Below are 20,557 nucleotides of genomic sequence, written 5' to 3' on the forward strand. Positions count from 1 at the left end.
GTAAAGGCTGCATTTATTCCGCCATTTGGTCCCAAAACTTAATAAGAAGCGTCTTTCATTCTCACAGTTCTCCCAACTGTGGTTTTAAGAAAGAATATCAAATGCTTATATGGACCCCAGAAAAGAATGTCAGTAGTTGGCAATGCTGGGTGGCCTGGGAGGCTGCACTGAGGTTGAAGGGCATGGCAGACCTCCTTCGTTCTGGGGGAATACAAAAAGCAATTAAGTTTTTTTATGGAGCATGTCAGCTGAAAGAATAAAAGCCGTAAACTGGTACAGCAACCGGATAGAAAACTTTAGCAAAATTCAACTCATAAATAATAAAGAGCAGTTTCTCTCACAGCTGAAGTAAATGAAAACGCTGAGGCGCTGACCAGATTACGGTTGTATGTGAGAAGCGTAAAGCTGCCAGAAAGCACAGAGCAATTGAGGGAATATATTGGTGTGCTCTCGAGAAGGAGCTTGAACTTAAGAGCAAGGAATTTGGCACTTTTTAATAGTTTCTCACCATCTTTAGCAATGAACAGGATCATATCAAATACATTCGGTCCCCTTCTCTGTTTTACTCCCAAATACTGGCTAATTACCTGGGCCAGAGGGGCAAGAGTAAAGTCCTTAACTGTGAATGCAGCTAGGTTGGAATGAAGGTGTACTCTGCTGTGGTCATATAGATCCATAGATTCATTCTCCCTAAAATAATAGCTTTACAAATCAAAGTAATTATTACAACAATGTAACTAGTTCATAGCAGGGATTGGCGGTGTTTTGACTCTGCTAACTACCTGCACACAGGACCTTGTCAACCATGCTGGCAAGCTGTGGAAATTTTCGGGTTAAGGAAAGATGTTACTTCGTGGGAGGAGTGGTACATGCTGGATCATGACCTTGCCGGACGCCTCTCAGTCTTCAGGCAAAGGAAAGGGGGCCGGAGGGAAGTATAACGTGACATTCAGTGGGGAACTGCAGTCCTGAAAATAAATGTTCTTGAATTAAAAAATAGTGCTTATTCCAGTATAACGCTCAGTTGCGTGTAGATTTGGGTTTTGTTCCTCTTTCCCCTGAGCTTCTCCCGAGCTCTCCTCTTCTTCTCGTCCAGCTGTGATGCCTGGCCTTTCAGAGGTGCAGCAGGGTTGGAGGTGCCATGGGCTCTGTGCCTTGTTTGATGCATAATGGCTGTGCGGTGCTGCCCTCCCAGTGTGATCTGGCGTGTCGGGTCTCCTGGTGCTTACTTGCCCTCACAGGGCCAGCTCCACCTTTCTTCTGCCCAAAGCCACCCCTCGACGGGGATTGTCGTTTCATGCATCTTTTGCCCAGTGGCTTCTACAGCAGAGGCCCAGCTTGGTTAGACTCTACTTGTCACAGTGTCATTGCCTAGAAATAAGGTCTAACAAATCTGCTGAAGAGATAATGAAAATAAACATTGCCCTATCCATGAATAACAGCAATCTTTGGATCATAATGAATATCTAAAAAAAAGTGCATTGTGATTAAATATTGTGAAGAGCGTAAGACGGTGTTCTCCAGTGTCGTATGGTACATTATACAATTCACAGCCTATATTTCATAAATTATCAGCTTATTGTGTTGACAGAGCTGCCAGAAGCCAATCCTACTCAACATAATGAAGTCTTTCTTTTTCTGATCAACATGTTTTAAATATTAAACAAGTTTAGTACACTTCAGATGATACGCGGTACTTGCGTCTGAATCTTGTCGGAGCTGCTTAGCACAAAGTGACGCTCTTTAGGGTCTCTGTAAATAGAGAAGCGAGACACTGAGGAGTAAACATGTCACAGGTTACATTAGAAAAGAGGAGATAATTTAAACCAGCGTCACTCTGGAAATTATGATCTGACGGTAGACAGAATCCTTTAGGGAGAGGAGAACCTTTCCTACCGGGGAGGCTGGACTGGGAGCCGGGCATGGAACTCGTTTCGGAGGGTTTGTCTGAACTTACCGGCAGCGCAGCAGGGCAGGGGTGGATGAGCCCCCCGCCTCAGGCGGTCTGTGCATCTCTGTCTTCACAACCATTTCCCACAACGGAATAGCGGGTGCCGCTGGGCCCCCCGCGTCCCACCGGCAGCTCCGTTCCTGGGGCTCTGCTGGCGTGGGCTGCTGTGGGGATTCAGTCCACTTGCTGGAAATAGTGAGGGATTTGGGATGGAAACCAACCAAAAATCCGGTTCCAAAAAAGTGCCTAAACTTGTACGCATATACTTAAATATAAAAATATATATGCATGTACATATATATTACATGTGCATATTGTATAACACACAAGAGTATGTAATATAACTATGTTATATACACACACCCTGTGTATTCCTTTCCACCCAAAGATTTATGTTTTCACGAGATCTTATTTACAGGGAACCCCCTCAGCAGCGCGGGGCGGAATAAGTAAGGTCTGGCTGGAAAAGACGATTGCTCTGCCGTAAGCAACGGCTCTGGCCCCCTTCCAGCAAACACGTATGGGTGGGCAAAAGGGTCGCTGCTTCGCGTGTGTGATAATGCCGTCTGTGTATGGGGGGGGGGGGTGTCTCGTAATTCGGTTCATTGCTGCGCTTCGCGTGCATGCAATCACTCTGCAGAGGCGGCTTTGCTTTCTTTTGGGGTATATTTTTTTATATCAGCAAAGATGACCAGGAGGAAGAAAAATGTTGCATTAAAATAAGAGCGGAACCTCGACTGCTTAAGCGCTTTCTTTTTTTTTTTCTTTTTTTTTTTTTTTCTTTTTTTCGAGCCTAATTCACCTTAAAGAATCTCAAAACCAACCACAAGGGAAAGATCTGTGAATTTTTGTAATGGAAAGCGGTAGCCTCTAGGGCCCAGAGGATATGCAGGGAGGCATTTTCTCTCGCTGGTGCAGCTGAGAGCAAGCGAGCGAGCGAGCGAGCGAGACCTGGAAATGAAAGTAAAGAGATCAGGAGGCACATGGAGGGAGCTGCAGGGGCAGCCGATCCAGAAGCAGAATGCTGCCTTCTATAATTAAATAGCACTTACTATTATTATTACTTCTAGTAATAATACATTAATAATATCTCTAGTAATACAATACCATTTATCACGGAAAGTTTATACGAAGTGTGGGGGGGGAAACCCAAGGAGAGGTGAGTCCTTTATTATTATTTTGGGGGGATTATTTTTGTCTTAAACCAAGTCCGTATGTGTGTGTGCTTGTGTATGTAGAAAGGGGTGGACTTGAAAAACGAGAAAATCTGGATGTTGCTTCATTAGAAAGTAAAGGTTTCAGATAGTAAGTGCATGGATGAAACGTTGTGTAATTGCAAATTAAAAAAAAAAAAAGTGGTGAAAAATAATATGGGCGAGATTTTGAAGCTAACCCCCTCTTCCGCCAAAAATGTGGGGTTTGCAAAAAAATAATTGTCAGAGATCCTAATCCCACCCCCTATAAAAAATGTGGTAGTAGTCTAGAAGTGGATAGCTGGGGGAAAAGCCCCTGGGCTTTTATGAAGAACTTAGTATTAATTGCGTTTGTGCCCGTTTGGGGTTTGTAGGCTTGAGAGCTGTGTTCATGTCTGTATTTAGGCTGCAGTTTCCCTCTCTTGTTTGGTATAAACCCCATGAAGCAGCGGAGAAGCCCTTGTGGAATAGCTTTTCAGATGCATCTTCCATAGGGGCTTGTAAAGTTTATCAAATAAGAAGGTTGCGGGATTTTTTTATTTTCCTTTTTTTTTTTTTTTGTTCGAATTCTTTAATGCTTTAGACAGTTTCCGGGTGGCAGGGGAGTTGTGGTTTGGTTTTTTTTTTTAATCTTAAAGCCGCCTCGCAGACTCCCGAGATGTGTGATTTTTATTTAAGCGGATGGGGGGTGGGCAAGGAGGAAGAGTATGTTTTGGTTCGTTTTCCTTTTCCCGGGGAAGCCTGGATATCTCCTGCCGCGGGAGACACCCCCCCCCCCCCCCCCAATAGGTCCGGGGCGGCAGGGATGCCGGGGTGCCGGCGCCCGGCCGAGCCGCGGGGTGTTCGGGAGGCTCCGCCGGCCCCGCGCCCTGGCCGGCTGAGGTGGCGTTTCCGCCTGCGGCGGCCGCTAGGCAAGGCCGGGGATCGGCGGCCTAGTGCTGGGGTGGGGGGGAGGAGGCGAGCGGGGGCTCCCGCTCCACCCGTGGGGGAACCAGCCCCGACATTTAGTTTTTAAAACGAGACAGGGGAGAGCGAGCTGGGTGGGCGTGAAACCAAGAGCGAGTGGCCGAGAGACCTGGTAGCGTCACCCCACTGCCCGCTCCCCACTCCTGGGCTGCACTGTGGTGCCCCTCGGGCAGGGTCTGGTGGGCTGGGGAACCACAAAGGGTGGTTTGCAGTATGTGGGGTGTTACGTGTGGGTCACAGGGCTGGAGGGAGAGGGAAATGGAGCGATGGGGGCTGAGGTGGTCTCTGGAGGCTTTGGCTGCCACCTTTGTTCCCCTCCCAGGGAAACATGGTCACTGCTTTTATTTACAGCTAGGGGTGAGGGGGTTGTCGCCACCTCGCCCTGCATTCGCTGGGGGTATTGCTGGATGAAGCTGGTGGCACCCCGATGACAGCTGCCCCGATGGTGCCCCGGGGCAGGAGTGGGACTAGCAGGGTGCCGGGGTGTGGGAGAGCGGCCACGGAGGTGCCTTGGGGTGGTCGGTGCGTGGAGGGACAGGGCTGTCGGACCTGGTGGGCACAGCGTGGTAGTAGGGACTCCGAGAGCTGTCGGCTGGGAGAAGCATTCAGACCGAGTGAGTGGGGCATGGCAGAGGGCAGCTGTGGGAGGGAGTGGGAGCCCATGTTTGTGGTGGGCTGTGCGGCTTGTCCTCTGCTTGACGTGAGTCCTGTTAACTGTTCTGCACCACCGAGGTGGCCAGACCGCAGCCAGTGAAAGACACCATGTTGCAGACTAGCGCATCCTGGAGCCTTTTGCCTGGAGGAGAGCGCACACAGCCTGGGGCTGAGCGACCATCTCGGCTCTAGAACCTGCCACTTGCATCTCGGTGCACTTATTTCTGACTGAAATGTTGCAGTTGAAGCCTGGAAGTTGGTCAAGTGTGAACTCATTGCCATTCCAGAAATATAGTATGAAAAACTTTGCCCAAATTCAGCTCTGGCAGGATTGGGAATAACATTCAGGTCCTTGATAAGGTAAATTAAAGTCTTTCGTTCATCTCATAGTGTCTCATACTATGAATCTACCCAGTTTGTGACTGAGTCACCCTGTTCACTGGCTGGTGCTTCCTTCTGAAGGCAAGAAAACCATGTTGCCTGTCTGCAGCATTTTATTTCTGTCTGGCAAATAGTTTGTAACTCATTGACAAACTGTGAATAAAGTCCTCTCTAGATGCTGGACCAGAGAGGATAAACTTCTCCGGACTGAAAGGATAAGAGCTTTGTGGTGGGGATGAATACTCTCAATTCGAATTCTGTTTGACCAGACAAGTCTGGACAGACAGATTTGGTGGGGTGAAAAAAAAAAAAGGACGCTTTGGCACACTGCTTCATGAAATGTTTTCTGCTGTGTTTCTAAAAATATTTAAAAGACCGAGAAGACCTAGAAAACAAAAGCTAAACAGGCTCTGCGCTTAAAATTAATTATGCATCAGTGGTGGTATGGTGTGCGGCAGAATCAGAGTGTTGTATGTATGGGTGGCTCGCTGTGTGTTGGGTTTGCTGGCATCGTGAGTGTGCGGCTTGGTCTGAGAGTTGAGTGAGACATGGTGGAGAGGCTGGGTCTACAAGGGGAGACAGAAGTGACTTGTGTTTCCCAGGGAGGCAGCAGGGGAGGAGGCGTGAGGAGCAAAAGGAGGAGTCCGGATGGTAGCCTCCAGCAGTGGTGGGGCAGACAGGATGGAGAGAGGTCCGCCATGCGTGGAGGAGGGTGCTGCTGTGGAGTCAGATTGAAAGGGAAGGATGGTTGTTCCCAAGAGGTGCAAAAGAAGTTGTTAGGGCAGCAGCATGTGGTGTGCATTTTGAGGGTGTTGCACGAGGAGATGAGTCTTCTGTGCAAAGTCATGACATAAGCCTGAAGGCATGACGGAGCTTTAGCAGAGGAAGCTGGACACCCACTTGCAAGGAGAGAGGAATGTGGGGCAGTATCAGGGAGCAACTGTCTGGAGGGGAGATCAGACCTGAGTTTTATGTCTAAAGAAAGCAATGGAGGGTCTTGGGTTGGAGAATGTTCGTGGTGGAAGATGAGGGTAGGACTGCAGAGAGTAAACAGCATGCAGGGCACAGGGTTTTTATATGAGGGGCTTGTCGCAAGGATCAAGACTACCTGGATATTGTGGGACTTACAGTGATGCAGTAGGTTGGTCAGCCATCCACATGAAGCAAGGATGGAAATACACGTGTTGAATGCGATGGCAGTGGTGGTGAGGAGAGAAAAAACAGAAGGAAGCTTCAGTATGCGAGACGACTTGGGTAACTCTAAGAAGGAGTCGTTCTGTAGCATTTCCCTGTAGTCGTTTGGTCCCACTCTGGCTTTTGGTCAATAATGTTTGAATGCCCTGCTTTGTGGGCAAGCAGCAGTAACCAGTTCTTGTTGTAACATGTGCCCACATCCTGCTATGTAGGACGTTCTAGCAGCGGGGTCAGGGTAGCCATGAGAACAGGTACTGATTGGTGCTCCTTGCAGTGGTGTTTTAAAAGCTGATCTCAGAAGCAGAGGTTGAAGTAGGCAGTGCGTCTCAGAAGTTTTGCAAGGTGATGATGTGTTTTGTGGACATACACAGTTGTGAAGATGTGCCACAGCATTTTTGGAGTGCAGCCATTGACTTTGTGATGACCTGCCAGTGTTCAGCTGCTCTCCCCACAGTCGCCAGTAATCTCCCTTTTCATCAGATCCATGAGCCGCTGCTTCGCTTCCCTGGCACTTGTTCTCTCCAGCATGTCTCGTGTCAGGGAGCAGCAAGAGCAGAGCTGCTCCTCCAGGGAGGACAAGCTAGGAGCCAAAGGTGATGATGGCCACCAGCAGTGCCCTCACTAGCTCGGGTACAGTCCCACCATATATGAACAGCGCAGGCAGAACAAGATGCTGATAGCAGGGGTTCATCAGTAGTCCCAAAGAAGATAAGGTGGTGAATCGGGTCCAGGGTCCAGCCAGCAAGTCCAGTAGTAGGAGATGGTGCCAGAGATGGGACTGGAGACAAGCTGCCTAGAGTGTAGGTCCAAGGTTTGTCCAGGAAATAGGACTGAGGACAGGTACACCTGCAGTATAGCTCAGATGAGGAAGTATGCCTAGACCTGAGATTAAATTGGGCTCCTAGACCATGAGCAGAGAGTGTGTGGGTAGGGGTCTGAGATGAGACTGGGACTCAGGGGACTCAGGGACCAGACAGCTAGAAATTCCTCCTTCCTCCCTGTCCTTTCCCCTATCAGTCTTTGTGAAGGTCTGCTTGATCTCCTAACTCCTCCCTCCCAATTTATCTCGTCATTTCCCAAGGTGGCTCTTTCCCCCCTCTTGTCTCTGATGGCCCTTGCAGTTCTCCTACAGTGCTCTGGGGTTGCTCTGTCCTCTTTTGTGGTTTTTACTGCTGTCTGGGTGGAAATGTTTCTTGGTAAAGAGCAGGTATCAATTCTACATTTTGCGTGGTGCAGAGCACAATCAATAAGGGCTTGCTGAGTTGTCAGGATTGATTTTCCCGTACCTTAAAGGTCCCTTTACCCCATTCCAGACTGAACGTGCCGTAGATACCGTAAGATACCTTAGAATGATAGGGATGGTGTTAATGTGAAAGGGAGCTGGGCAATAATGCTCTCCAAGCTGCTGTACTGTAGAGTTAGAGAAAAGGCTTTGGTTCTTCTTGTAATCTCTTCCGAGGTGATCCCAGGCTGGGGGGCCACAGTGTCTTCAGCCCCACCTCATCTCAGTGTTTCTTTGTCCCCAAGTTACCATTCCTCAAATGCTGAGCGTTGTTTGTGATTGCAGCTGATTGATGGCAAGGCTGGAAAATTTGCTGTCATGAACTTTGTTTTGCCACAATGGGTCATCCCTTCTCCCCTTCTTTATTCTTTTCTTGTGTGGCAGACCTTTGTACCTTGGGAAGAGGTCAGGGAGGAGCCATTCCAAGATTTGCTCCCATACTGCAGGGGATGACTCTCATGTATGTGATGGTGTGATTCAAGCCTATTTCAGTTGAGAAAAGGGACGTTACTCCAAAATGGCTCCGTCATACTATGTGCTTGTCTGTGGTCGCAGAGACCCAGGCTGGATTTGGTCAGACCCAGACTGGATTTGTTCAAACTTGGACAAGTTACTATGTCTGTTTGTGTCCCTGACTAAGTGGGGATAACCCTCTCTTGAGCCTTCCTCGGGTGCTGCCCGCCCCAATTGAAAACACTGTCATCTCTCCAAAGGAGCGTTCCCAAGTCTTTGCTGCTCTTGCCTACTGAATTTCAGCATGAAATTCCCATTGCATGGATTCATTACTGTCCTTTTAAGTAGACCACGGCAATTCCATCTCCTTCCTTCGCATCTCTCTCTGTGGTGTGCCTCCATACACCTTACATAGATCACTTGTTTCATGTGCCGTGCAGTAAACCTGTTTAAATCTGTCCCAGATAAATAGTCGTCAAAATTGCTTATCATGGGAGGGTCCTAGCACAAATTCCTGAGGTGACTGCTAGTGCAGGGGAAATGTTGGTTTTTATTTTTTTTTCCTTTCCTAGAAGGCAGTCATGGCAACAGTTGGTTCCCATTGCTTTATTTACTGGCAGCCTAAGTAGAGAGCTCAGACTGAAGTAATTCCTCTTTGCCCATCTAGCCGGGTGGTGGCATGTGAGAAAAAGCAGATACTTGGTAGTGAGCTGCTTCCAGTCTTGTGTCTGCTGTGGGGATAAATCACGGACTTCGGTGTTCAGGGCATCTGGTCTGGAACATTTTGTTAGTAGTAAGTTCAGGCACGCACAAAATACTGTGTTGCTTGATTGCCAGCAAGACCTATAATGACTCATTTTGTATTGGTGTTTTTTTCTTCTTCCTTTGCAGCGACTATAATGGAGAGACAAAAGAGAAAACAAGAAATAGAGAAAGGACTTCAGTTCATTCAGTAAGTAGGCAACCTTGTTGTTTCCTGTGACTTTGGAGGTGGTTGTCTTCCTGTCAAGGATTGCAGGAACTGAGTTCTTTCTGTTCACCGCTTTGGGCCTGCTGTGTAGGAAAGACATATTGGTCCTGGGGATTTTCACAGTGGTTCTTCAGGGTGCTTCTTCTCCTGCCAGCTTTCTGAACTTGAAAATGTATCTTTTTAATTTCCTTGGGTTTTGCCCTTCACTGCAGTTCCAGAATGATCTTTATAGTCAGCATAATGCTAATAGTACTTGGACCTTCTACTTCATCTTCGACATGAAGATCTCAAAGTGCTGGCTGAAGAAGGTTATCCCATCTTTCTTAGGAAGGCAGATAGTGTTTCTGTTTTGCAGGTGGGGAAAGCAGGGTAAATGACTTGCCAGGTACCTCATATGGTGCCTATAGGAGAAATAGATGACCTGGGCTCTTTTACAGTTGCCAACCTGGTAGGTGCCTCAGGTCACTCCTCTGTGAATATCATGTGGCCTAGTAGAGCTTGAAGTGGTTGCTTATGTAGTACTTACAAGTCCAAGTACTTTCTTGTAAAGTACAGTGGTGTTTTTTCCCTCCAATGCTTGAGTTAGCAAAGGCCTCAGACTCGGGTCTAGGTTCCGTGGTGGGCAAGGAAGTAGCAAGATTGTAATCAGATTGGTTTGGTGTTTTTTAAGGTCTGTTTTGAGTCCTGCAGTTATTATAGCTGAAATCTGCATCTACAATAGGAAAAAAAGCCAAATCTTCCACATTAGAAGTTTATATCCTGTGGCATGGCAATGATATTTTCACCCCTGTCAGAGACTAAATGGGGCTGATAACCCAGTTTCAGAGAGGCAATTGTGAGGTTTATTTTGGTAACATTTATAAAAATGCACACTATTCCTGGCAAGAATATAATTTAGAAATACAGAGTGTTGTTCATGCTTCTGGAGTGTATCTTGAACTGTGAACCAGGGGCAGTGTCATTTGTTCGCTTGTTTTGATGTGGAAGAGGTAGTCCAGTTTTACAAGAGGCATGAATGTTTCTTACAAGCATGGCAAACATGGCATTTCCTGTACTTAATTTTAAGGAGTAGCTGATGATTAGATTAGATGAAATCTAAATTAAAGTGTAGTCTCTGACCAATAAGGTCATGTATACAATGTTGAATTTCAAAGGTGAGGAGGGCTATGAAAAGTGCTAAAGATTTCTCTAGAGCCTATTTTTTTTTTCCTTGAAGAGAAAAAAATAAATGTACGTGGACCAAGCCTGGATGACTTGGATGGTCCAATTCAAAGAACGGAACCTTCCTCCTATTTCTCAGTGCTGTTGTGGGGTAGATGTTATCCACACAAGCGCTGCCAGTTTTGTGGCACAGCCTGGCAGCCTTGGCCAAGACAGCTGGAGTTAAATGGCCTCCTGAACCTGCATTGTTTTCTCCCTTCTTTTTGTGCTGTAGGCCTAAAGGCATGTGGCTAAGTTAACCCAGAGGAAAGTGATTGCATTCGTCACTGTACGTCCTTGGTCACACAGAGAATTTGAGGAGATCTTGGACTGACAGTCTGGTACTTCTCATTAGATCCAGATGCAAGTAAAATATGCTTGTATTCTCCGTGACAATCTCTCATGGGACTTTCTCAAAGATTTTTTTTTTAGGTGGCTGTCTGAAGGCGCATTACAGAGGATTGTGTATGTGCAGAAAATAGCTGAGAATAAGATTGCTCTAGTGTCAAAACCCTTTGGGACCTGGCTACCTCTTTGCACCACTGAAGCCATCACTGAGCATAATGCTCCCTAATTGTGTTCTCTTCACCCCAGCTGCCTTTGAAGTGATAAAATGTTCCATAACTCACTGAGATCATCAGCAGAGAACCAGAAAGATGGTTTCTTCGTCAGACAAAAGCATGTTTGGATGGATGCCTGTTTCATGAGCATTTTCTCTTCTTTTTTTCAGGTCCACGTTACCCCTAAGCCAAGAAGATTATGAGGTAATTAAAAATATGATTTCTGAAGCTGAGAACTCTGTGGTTAGCAAGATTTGTTCAGCTGCACAGCCATTAGTTTACATACCAGAAGTGGAGAGTATAGGACAGTCTGTTGCGATTTGTCTGTAACTTAAAGCTTAAAGTTTCTGACAAGGTCAACTTTCAGGGAAAGGAGAAAACACTTGAGTGTTTAAGAAGGAAGGAGATTTGACTGGATTATTTCTCTGCTACCTAAAGACTGATGTTTTACAGGAGGGTGGGAGGCAGGAGAGTCTTAGTGGGCAGGAAGAGGAAGTTTGAGAAAACATATGATGAGAATGAGAAACTGGGAAACCTCTCCTGTCTTTTGAGTATCCACTTTGGTCTATTTGCTCTCTCCCTGCTGCCCAGGCCTTTTTGCAGAAGCTGGTGGGAAACCTGTTTGCGGAGGGCAATGATCTGTTTCGAGAGAAGGATTTCAAGCTTTCGCTGGTACAGTATGTAGAAGGGCTGAACGTGGCGGATTACGCAGCCTCCGACGAGGTGACCATCCCGAAGGAGCTCCTGTGCAAGCTGCACGTCAACCGAGCTGCCTGCTACTTTGCCATGGTGAGCGCCTTACCAAGTCAACCCCAAGGGCCAGGGACGGGACATCATGGCTGCAGTGCCATGCAGTTAGAAAAGATGTCAAGAGGGGTTTCAGTTGATTTTGTCTGCTCCCATCTCCAGCACTGGAGAAGACGATGACACACATAAAACTCTGATACCTCCACACTATCGCACTGTTTCTTGCAAGACCAGAGGAGGGATGTGAAGGAGAGGGGGTCAGGCCTATAGTACCTTCAGTTCCTTCCACATTGGTGACGAGTTACTGCAATCTGAAGGTAGAAAAGAGCCAGTGCCTTCCAGTACTAACTGAGGATTTCTGTGGAATACTGTTTGGGTATTACTCTGGAAGTTCCTGCTTCCTGAAGTGAGGCACTGGAAGACAGTGTGAAGGCGTTGGGTCTTGATGGAACTTTCAGCACACAAATGGAAAGGATTCTGAAATACTCAGGCTCTAAAAGGCTGCGGGCTTCCATTTTCCTGAGGAATCTAACAGCTTTCCTTTATGGCACAACCCCAGAGCAGGTCCATTGTGTTCGTAAGGAGGCTGAGTCCCACAAAAAAATTAGCAAGCAGTCACATGATTAAAGACTGTTAGCTGTCACATGCCCAAGGTAGAAGGGGAGACAAGATAAGGATGCTCAAGCAGCCTTAATTCTGGCATTCACCAGAATGTTCTATTACTGTAGGTTTTGTGTGTTTTGTATGCTCGTTTGTGTATGAGGTAATATATGTATTTCCAACTGTCTTTTATATTCCTGTTTTGTGCTGAGAGATAAAACGTTTGCATTCACACAGGAGAGGTTAGTCTGCTGTACCTCAGCTGACTTGAGGTGGTCTCTTCCATGCAGGGGTTGTATGAGAAGGCACTGGAAGACAGTGAGAAGGCTTTAAGTCTTGACAAGGAGAACATCCGAGCGCTCTTCCGGAAAGCCCGCTCCTTAAACGAACTTGGAAGACACAAAGAAGCATATGAGTGCAATAGCCGATGCTTGCTGTCCCTCCCACATGTAAGTTTTTGACATACAATTCAGCTTGATTTCCTTGGCTTACCACCTTCCTCCTCCGTAACGTGTTTAGTGTGGGGCCAGAGGACAGTGGAAGAGGAAGCTTGGCTGTTCTGGGACATGCTTATGCCCAGAAATTCTCTGACTTGAAAAAGATCTTTGACCTCCCATGTTTTTTCAGATCAAGTCGCCCTCTACAGATAGTACCAGCCAGAGATACCAGTTAGCGACAGCAGGTTTGGTGGCCGACTTGTGGAGAGCAAAACCTTACCCTAACAAAATGTGAACTAAGGACGTGAGATTATTTTAATTAACTGGTTTTATATGTCTAATGGGAGTGACTGGGAGTGTGGGACAAATGGGAACTGGAGCACTGGAAGGAAAACATGTATACTTTTCCTGTTTTAGATAAAAACATCTCATGTTTTACTTCCTGATTGCTAAGGCAAGCTGATAAAGCTTTTTATCTCTTAAGGGACATGTGAAGGTGTCCTTGACATTGCAGGTCGTAGTTATTTTTATGTTCACAGGTGTGTAAGTTTTTGCATTCAGAAGGGACTACCTGTATATACTAGGCCCTAGATATTTTCCTGACAATGCTTTTGTAGGGTGTCCTTTTAGCCAAATATTGAACAGGAAACCAGACTGTGATTAGATAGATTCTAGTGAACACTGGCTGTCTTTGCTAAATTTGATCCATCACAGTAATGCTATTGCAAGAAAAATGCATCTACTTCAGCAGGAGAAGTTAACTTTCCTTTACTATTGGTGATACAGAAGCAATTTTTGAAAGCCTTGCTAGCAGTTACTAGCTTGTAAGTTCTAGTTTCTTTGACTTGGCAGAACAGGGTGACCAAAACATACTAAAGGTATCATGTTAGGGGAGTTCCAACAAACTGTTTTTTAAACAAATACTATTATGAACAAAACCATCTAACATATGTGTTCATGTAAAGCCATATCTGTCTATATTTCATAGTGCAGTTGAGCCATTTAATTGAATGTATTTTTTAACCATATACTTATGTTTACATATCTCCCGTTGTTATCATTACAATCATCATGGTCTACAAACACTTCATCAAACTTCTCTGTGGCGGGAAGGTTCAACCTTACAAACTCCATATGAAGTGATCTGCATTCCTTATTCTAAACAATTTAGTCTTCTAAATTAACATACCCCATTGCCTCATTACCTCATTAACAGAAATCATAAGCCTTCTCTGCATCAAGGGCAAATCATGCTATCCGTCATTTCACTCTTGTTTCCATTACACAGCTGCTAGGCCTCTGGAGTACATGGAGCTTGCGTTACTGTAACAGCTGAGAACTTTGTTGTGGACAAAGCAGAGCCTGTATTAAAACTTTTGGTGGTGAAGGGTCTGCCACTCGGTTGACTCGCTGTCTAGCAGAGTTAACTTGTTTCTAGGTGCAGATACTCAGTGCTGCTGGTTTGCAGAGGTTTGCATTGTGGTGAGGTTGATACTCCTCTGTGGTATGCTTTTTTTTGTACGGCGTGGGTTTTTTTAGGGTGTCAGAGGAGAGCATGTTGCATGCCCTTGTTGAGCATCCCCTCATTTAGGTGGGAGGTAGTAAGTACCTGAGGGTGGCATCTGGCTGAGGGAAGGGAAAGCTAAAGGAGGATCTTGGGGATGGCAAAGATATAAACCCCCAAATAACCTTCCACCCCCAAACCTCAGGCCTGCTGACAAAAAGGACAATAATTAACTATGTGTTGTTGGGAAGTGGAGGCAGTCTAGAAATACGTTCTTGACCTTGTCCAGGAGTCTGAGGAGACATCTGAGAGTTATGTTGGCATGTGGAGTTGGATAGGGTAAACCTGGTAGGTATGAGTATGACATCAATGAAAATAAATGACATCAGAGGTCTTTCTGGTGAGTTTTCCACAGGGAACAAGAAAATGGCAGACTTTGGAAGACACCTGAAAGAGTCTTTGGAAAATCAGAATCAGCAGAGGCAAACAGAGCAATGAAAACATGATTGGTGTTAGAAAGACCTGAGAGGTGGAAGAGAGTAAGGAAGGAGCAGTGGCCGTGTGATTTGACCAAGAAGAGGTCTCTGGAGGGTGCGGGGGCAGTTTCAGGAGAAGAAGGTACATCCTGAAGGGGTCTAAGGTGGAGAGAGAAGAGGAAATGGACAAGATAGATTTTGTATTCACTGAGTTCAGAGAAGATGGTGACAAGACCAATGTTGAGGGTGTGGGAGCAAGGACAGTCAAAAAGTGGCACTGCAAATTGAAGGGAAAAGTTACTGATACTGTGGGCTGGAAGAAGAGGCTAGTGAGCGGTCGAAAGGGAAAGGATGAACCTGCACAGAGAAGGAGGTTGGAAAGACCAGCATGGCAAGTAGAGAGAAGAGAGCAAGCTTCAAGGTTGGAGATGAGGGAGGAGATATTGGGACATTAAGGAGGGATATCACAATAGGTTGGGAAGATATTTTCTTCTTGTTTGAAGAAATTGTTAAAGTACTCCAGTATTTTTGCGAACAGGGAGAGAGAGGAAAGCAGAAGAAAAGAGTTGCTGGTGATAAATGAGTGAAGAAGGTCGTGGCACGTTGTTAGTCCAGGCAGAACTGGAGAGGATGGAGCAGGGGAATGGAGTGTGGCCCAGAACTTTGTCTAAAGCCCGTGATGGTGTGTGAGTGGGCCTGGGCAGCGAACAGGGAGGACGGTTAATAGGATGCAGCAGGGAAAGCAGAAGGATCTGCTTGACTAAGCTGAGGCTGTTTAACCAGAGCCAGAGATGGTGAAAAAGCCTTGTAGCTAGTAAGTTAGAAACTGAGACTTGGTTTCAGCTTTAAAGACAAACGAACAAACAAGGAAAACAGGCTAGTGAATACTGTCTGCGTATCAAAACTGGTTATTAGCTCTGTGGCTGGCGGAGAGGGAAAGTATACAGGCTGTGCATGCAGGAAGGCATACAGGCGTCTTCTTCCCAGACATGGGCACCTTGTGGAAGCCGTATCAGTCCCCAGCATGGGGACTACCAGCAGCCAGCCTTGGCAGCCCCTTCAGCTGTCTTGCCAGCAGGACACGTGAACCCTGCCTGCAGAGAGTGGGTGCTTTCTTGGAAGCAGACGCTTGATTCTGATTTTCTGCAGCATCACAAGAACTGGGGGGAGGTCCTGGTGCAACCTCAGTATCTCAGCAGGACTGAATGACAAGAGCACTTAGGTCTGCATGGACTCTCCTGGGGCTGCTCTGGCAATTGTCTGCCTGCTGCTGCCTACAAGTGAGGCTTCTTGGCACAGCCCAGTGTGGATAGCTGCATTCCTGTTTGTTTCATTATGTCTGCTGCAAAGGCAAAACTTAAAAGTGTCGTGCCAATGTTTTTTGTCCCCAGGATGAAAGCGTCACGCAGCTGGGACAGGAGCTTGCCCAGAAGCTGGGACTGAGGGTTCGAAAAGCATACAAAAGACCTCAGGTATGACTTTTTTTTTCTTAGAGACTATTCTTTGGCTTTTTTAGGTTAACTTTTACAGAAGTGGTAGGTGCTGCTCTGCAGCTGTAGACGCACGTACACTACACGTACACTAGCTTGTGATCCCTGTAGCAGGCTGCTGGCTACCCTCCTCGTCCTGACCCGCTGACTCACTTTGCCTTGATCCACTTCTAACCCCATTGCTGCCCTGTGTCTACTGCCAGTATGTTTCTTGTGTGCTCGGCTAAGCCGGGCAGAGCTGTGCTGGTGCTGCAGGAGAGGCCTCCGATGCACTGGGAACCTGTGTTTTTGGCAGCAGAGGGACATGTGGCCTGATCCCAAAGGAGATTTTGCATCACAGTCCTTTCCGTGTCATGGGAGGAGAAGTGTGGCATCCTCTGCTGCATCGGAGGCATGTCTGGTTTTGTAGTGCAGTGGGTCATGAGGGATTCTTGCCCCATATCTAGGCATACACCTTCTTCATGGTGGGGGAAAGGCACGCGCTTTGGGAAGATGACAAGTACACATCTGGTCAGATGCTAGGAGAGAAGGCAGCAAAAAGCAGTAAATTGACCCCAGTGTCTGAATCCATAACTGGTTCTACAAGAAAGTGGTGCCGCAGCCGGACTACCGTTGGTATGTAAATGTGTACCCTGGGATGGAGCTAGAGGGCGTTAGGCCACTGCTGGCACTCTTGGATCAAGCTGCCTTGGTCACATAAAATCCCAGGGTGTGGTTTTCAGGAGTAGGGAACATTAGCTCGTCTCGGAGGCTTACATTCGCATCCTCGGCCCCTGCGCAGTGGTGTGTTAAACAGCCAGCATGTTCCACCTCCAGAGGGGCACCTCTGCAGTGTGCAGTGAAGTGATTGGTGGGCATCCAGTTTGCAGAGAGCTTTTGGGGTGAATTTGGCTGTAGCATCCTATTGCTCTCCCTGACCACCTCATATGTGTGATTGACCTACCCCCAAAAAAACCCCTGACGTTATAGCAGCTCTCAACACGCTGAAAGGATTCTGTCTTGAAAGGGAAGTTTTGCGCAGAAATATTTTGTGTAGCTGCTCATTGTGTTGGCCCTGCCACCTTTTTGCTGCTGCCGTGTTACTGAACTGTGATGGGTTTAAACCACCTGTATGTTAGAAAAATAAAAATTAAAAACTCCCAAATGCTTTTTATTATTTGAAATTTAATGATTGGTATTTTGATAACACCTTGCTATCTCTTGTGTTGACTTCCAGCTTTCATTCCAGTGCTGTAATGCCTTCCCGAAGTAGCCATTTTTTAACAAAAAGGCAAAACCTTCTGTTCCTCAGGGAAGATTTTCGCTTCCTGATTGTGCATTGGTTGTTGGGTGTTTTGCAGTGAGGTGTCTAGGACAAATATATATAGCCCTTTCTGCCTTCAGAAAACTGTACTGTTGTGTCACAGTGGTGACTTTTTGGGGTGGCTTTTATTTATGGGCAGTGCCTGGAAGGAAACCATGTTGTAACCCAGCTTTACCTGATTTACAAGCATTCATGGGCTGTCTCTGTTCTAAGACCTCTCTCTTCTTTGCAGCAGGAATTGGAAACTTTCTCGCTACTCAGTAATGGCACGTCAATCAATTTATCAAACCAGGTAGAGTTTGCATCCTGTGGTTCTTACTGTTCATGGATTGTGCTGCTAGAATACTTCTCGGTTTTATTTACATGCAAATTTATAACTGTCTTTTAGGATTTAAATGTATTAATTAGTGTTTTCTACTTCTAAGGAATATTGCCAAGGAAATTAATTTCTTTGAGAAACTAATTTCTGGTGACAACATTTTTGAAGTCAGTAATTGGATCACTGAAGGTGGTTTTTTTTTAGTTAATGTGAATGTTTGTTTTCTCTTGCATTTTAAAGAAGTTTCTCTTTTCAAGTTTTCACATAGTTAGGGTGAAGCTAAGCAAAACATACAAAATTAGAGCATGTGATGTACTGAGCAAGGTACATACACAGTTTGTCTATTCTTGGTGTTGTCCTGTGACCTGGGAGATCCAGCTTAGGCAGGGCACTGTACAAATACTAAGCTAAAATACAAGCAATTGCTGATTTCCTTGTTCCACGACTGGCCAAAAAAAAACCCCAAATACTTGCTGTTTTTACAGGCTGTTTGGTACTTCACACTACTCCTTAAAGCAAACAAACTATAAAACCATAAAAATTGTCATTTTGTGCAACAGGATGGGATAGTAAGGAATTAGTTTACCTCCCACAGTTTAGTGACTTGCCTTCACATCTTTCTAGGACAACCAGTCAGCTTTCTTTAATAGTTATGCCTAGGTTTAAATTTGAAAAGCTTTCCTTTAGCAAGAAATGAAACTAGTGCAAAAACTACATGTTGCAAAAACTATTGCTGTAGATGAAGAGTAGTGCTTTACTTGTGCCTTTTTAAGTTTAAGCTGAAGGCACACATACTTACCTCTGTTTATGCTTCTGTAAAATATGGGCTTGTTTTATTCCTTGCCTGGAGCTCCAAGTCAGCAGTTGTCTTGGCGGAAACCTTTTCCTGTTTTGAGTTTGCTGTAAAGGATTGTGGTTGTTAGATTGCAAAATATGTGAACTAAGAAAAGGAACGTTGTGTAAGATCAGGCTAATCAGATCTCACACTGCACGGGGCTGACCGATTGATGTGTCCTGGAACTTGGGACACAGCGTTCTCATCCACACATGAAAAAACCTATTTTATGTACAGATTTCCTCACATGGTTGGATATTGTGCAGGGCTGATATTCCTTTGCAGCAACAGGGTTTGTCCACTGCTGGAGATAAAAATGAATAGGCTCTTTGGATTAATGGCTTCTTAAAGTTCGTTGGCTTTACTGCTCTTGCACTGAAAGAGGCCATAAAGGAAAAGAAAGGGCCAGATGCATTTAGGAGTAGTAGAGTCTCATCTGTGAAGTGTGAATATCTTTTTAAAGGTGAATTTCTGGTGGTATTTTTCTCTCCCCTTTCCTACACCCTCTTTGCAGACCACTTCCAATGGATTGAGTTCGATAGATGACATCGAAACAGGTAAAAACATCTCTCTTCTCTGATTTTTGTGGCTTCGGTAAGGTATCTCACCAGGCTGGCAGGCCTGAGAGTTTCATTGTCTTCATTTGTGTTGCTTCTGCACACTTCTGGCTTTGGTAACTAGGAGGAGGAAAAGGCGGTGGGAAGCAAGAGTGTTTTTGCTGCAGAAAAGCTTTTTGTCCAGGCCCAGTGAGAGACACGTCTAGGAATTAAAAGAGTCTGCTGAGGTACACAGCTCTCACCAGTTGTGCTTTCTTAAAGCTGGGCTTGGCAAACCTTCTGAAACTCTGCTCCCAGCCAAAACAATCCAGATAAAGTGAAGTTAAGGCGGTAGGCGGCTGTTTGTGCTCTGAGCGCATATGGTTCTCCAAGATGTTGAGGTGGAGGAACTGAAAACAAAGGGAGTTGGGAGGGACCCAGGGAGAGCCATGTTCAGCATTAGGCACCCAGGTGGAGCAGAAGGAGGGCTACAGGGTTGCTTTTCTCATGCCGGGAAACAAGTGACTTTAACTCTGCCCCTGTAGAAAGGCTTGCTGTGTGCTTTGCCCTTGGTTGCGGGCTGGAGCATTGAACTCGCGCCTCTGAGCACATCGATCTTTGTTCCTTTGAAAGGTAGCTGTGTGTGTGAAGGTAAGTGTGAAGACTTACCACTTCAAGTAGCAATTGCTCTTTTTATAGAAAGAAACTAATTCCATGATTAGAGTGCTTCGGAAAACATATTCTCTTTTGAATGCCAGTTCAGTAACTGAATGCTACTTGAAATCATGAGACCCAGTTCTGTGAATTCAGGAGAGTTTTTCACGTTATCTTGCTGTGCTAAAATGAACTGGACTCCTCCTGCAGAGTAAAGAGTGACTGCATCCAGTAAACTCTTTAATCAGGATTTGATGTAAGAGCGGCATGCCACCTTTGCTGTAGTTCAGGCAGAGAAAACCTTTACTGCTAGGAAATCTTTTCAAAAGCTCTGAGATTACATGTTATCCCATTGCCCTGAGAGTGGTGTGCCACCAAGAGGGCTGTGGGTGCCAGGTACCTCAAGAGTTTCAGATTAAAAGCTTTTTTAGAAGGTTTTGTTGTTGTTGTTTTGTTTTGTTCTGTTTTTAAGATGCAAACTCCTGAAGCCCCTTCCCCTATGCTTTGCTTGAAGTTGTCTGATTAACTCAGCCCTGCCCTGCACAGATTGTGGCTCAGATCTGGCTCAGTATGGACTTTGGACAACTAATGCACTATGGAACCACCGCTGTTTTGGGAAGCAGAGCTAGAGACAGGGCTTTTAAGAGCACTGCTCTTGCCCCTCTGGGACAGGCAGATGTATGCCCAGAGAAGCTAGCAGGTAGGGGCATGGTATGAGAGACTTGATTTGAGGGAGCAGATGGGCAAGACCCTCATTGAGCTTACAATAATAATAATAATACATGGGGCTTAGTGTCATGGCAGTGGCAGGAATCAGGCGGAGGCAGGTGTGTGTCTGTGATCGGCTCATCA

The 20,557-nt window shown here is 46.0% G+C and overlaps 1 protein-coding gene across 4 annotated transcripts in view; it reads left to right on the plus strand.

Annotated features, from left to right (window-relative positions):
• The first annotated feature begins 2,646 nt into the window (after positions 1 to 2,646).
• The window catches only part of ZC3H7B (zinc finger CCCH-type containing 7B), a 46,987-nt gene continuing 29,076 nt past the window's right edge, over positions 2,647 to 20,557 (plus strand). For 2 of the 4 annotated variants that reach the window (XM_075427764.1, XM_075427766.1), the window contains exons 1-8: positions 2,647 to 3,110; positions 8,966 to 9,026; positions 10,975 to 11,008; positions 11,396 to 11,593; positions 12,442 to 12,600; positions 15,960 to 16,040; positions 17,594 to 17,653; positions 19,030 to 19,072. In XM_075427764.1, the coding sequence (XP_075283879.1) occupies positions 8,974 to 9,026; positions 10,975 to 11,008; positions 11,396 to 11,593; positions 12,442 to 12,600; positions 15,960 to 16,040; positions 17,594 to 17,653; positions 19,030 to 19,072 (628 nt within the window). In that variant the 5' untranslated portion in view covers positions 2,647 to 3,110; positions 8,966 to 8,973. The remainder of the gene's footprint in view (positions 3,111 to 8,965; positions 9,027 to 10,974; positions 11,009 to 11,395; positions 11,594 to 12,441; positions 12,601 to 15,959; positions 16,041 to 17,593; positions 17,654 to 19,029; positions 19,073 to 20,557) is intronic. The other 2 variants (XM_075427767.1, XM_075427765.1) reach the window with 2 other exon arrangements.

Source organism: Opisthocomus hoazin, chromosome 8 (genome assembly GCF_030867145.1).
Source record: "Opisthocomus hoazin isolate bOpiHoa1 chromosome 8, bOpiHoa1.hap1, whole genome shotgun sequence".
Classification (NCBI taxonomy): domain Eukaryota; kingdom Metazoa; phylum Chordata; class Aves; order Opisthocomiformes; family Opisthocomidae; genus Opisthocomus; species Opisthocomus hoazin.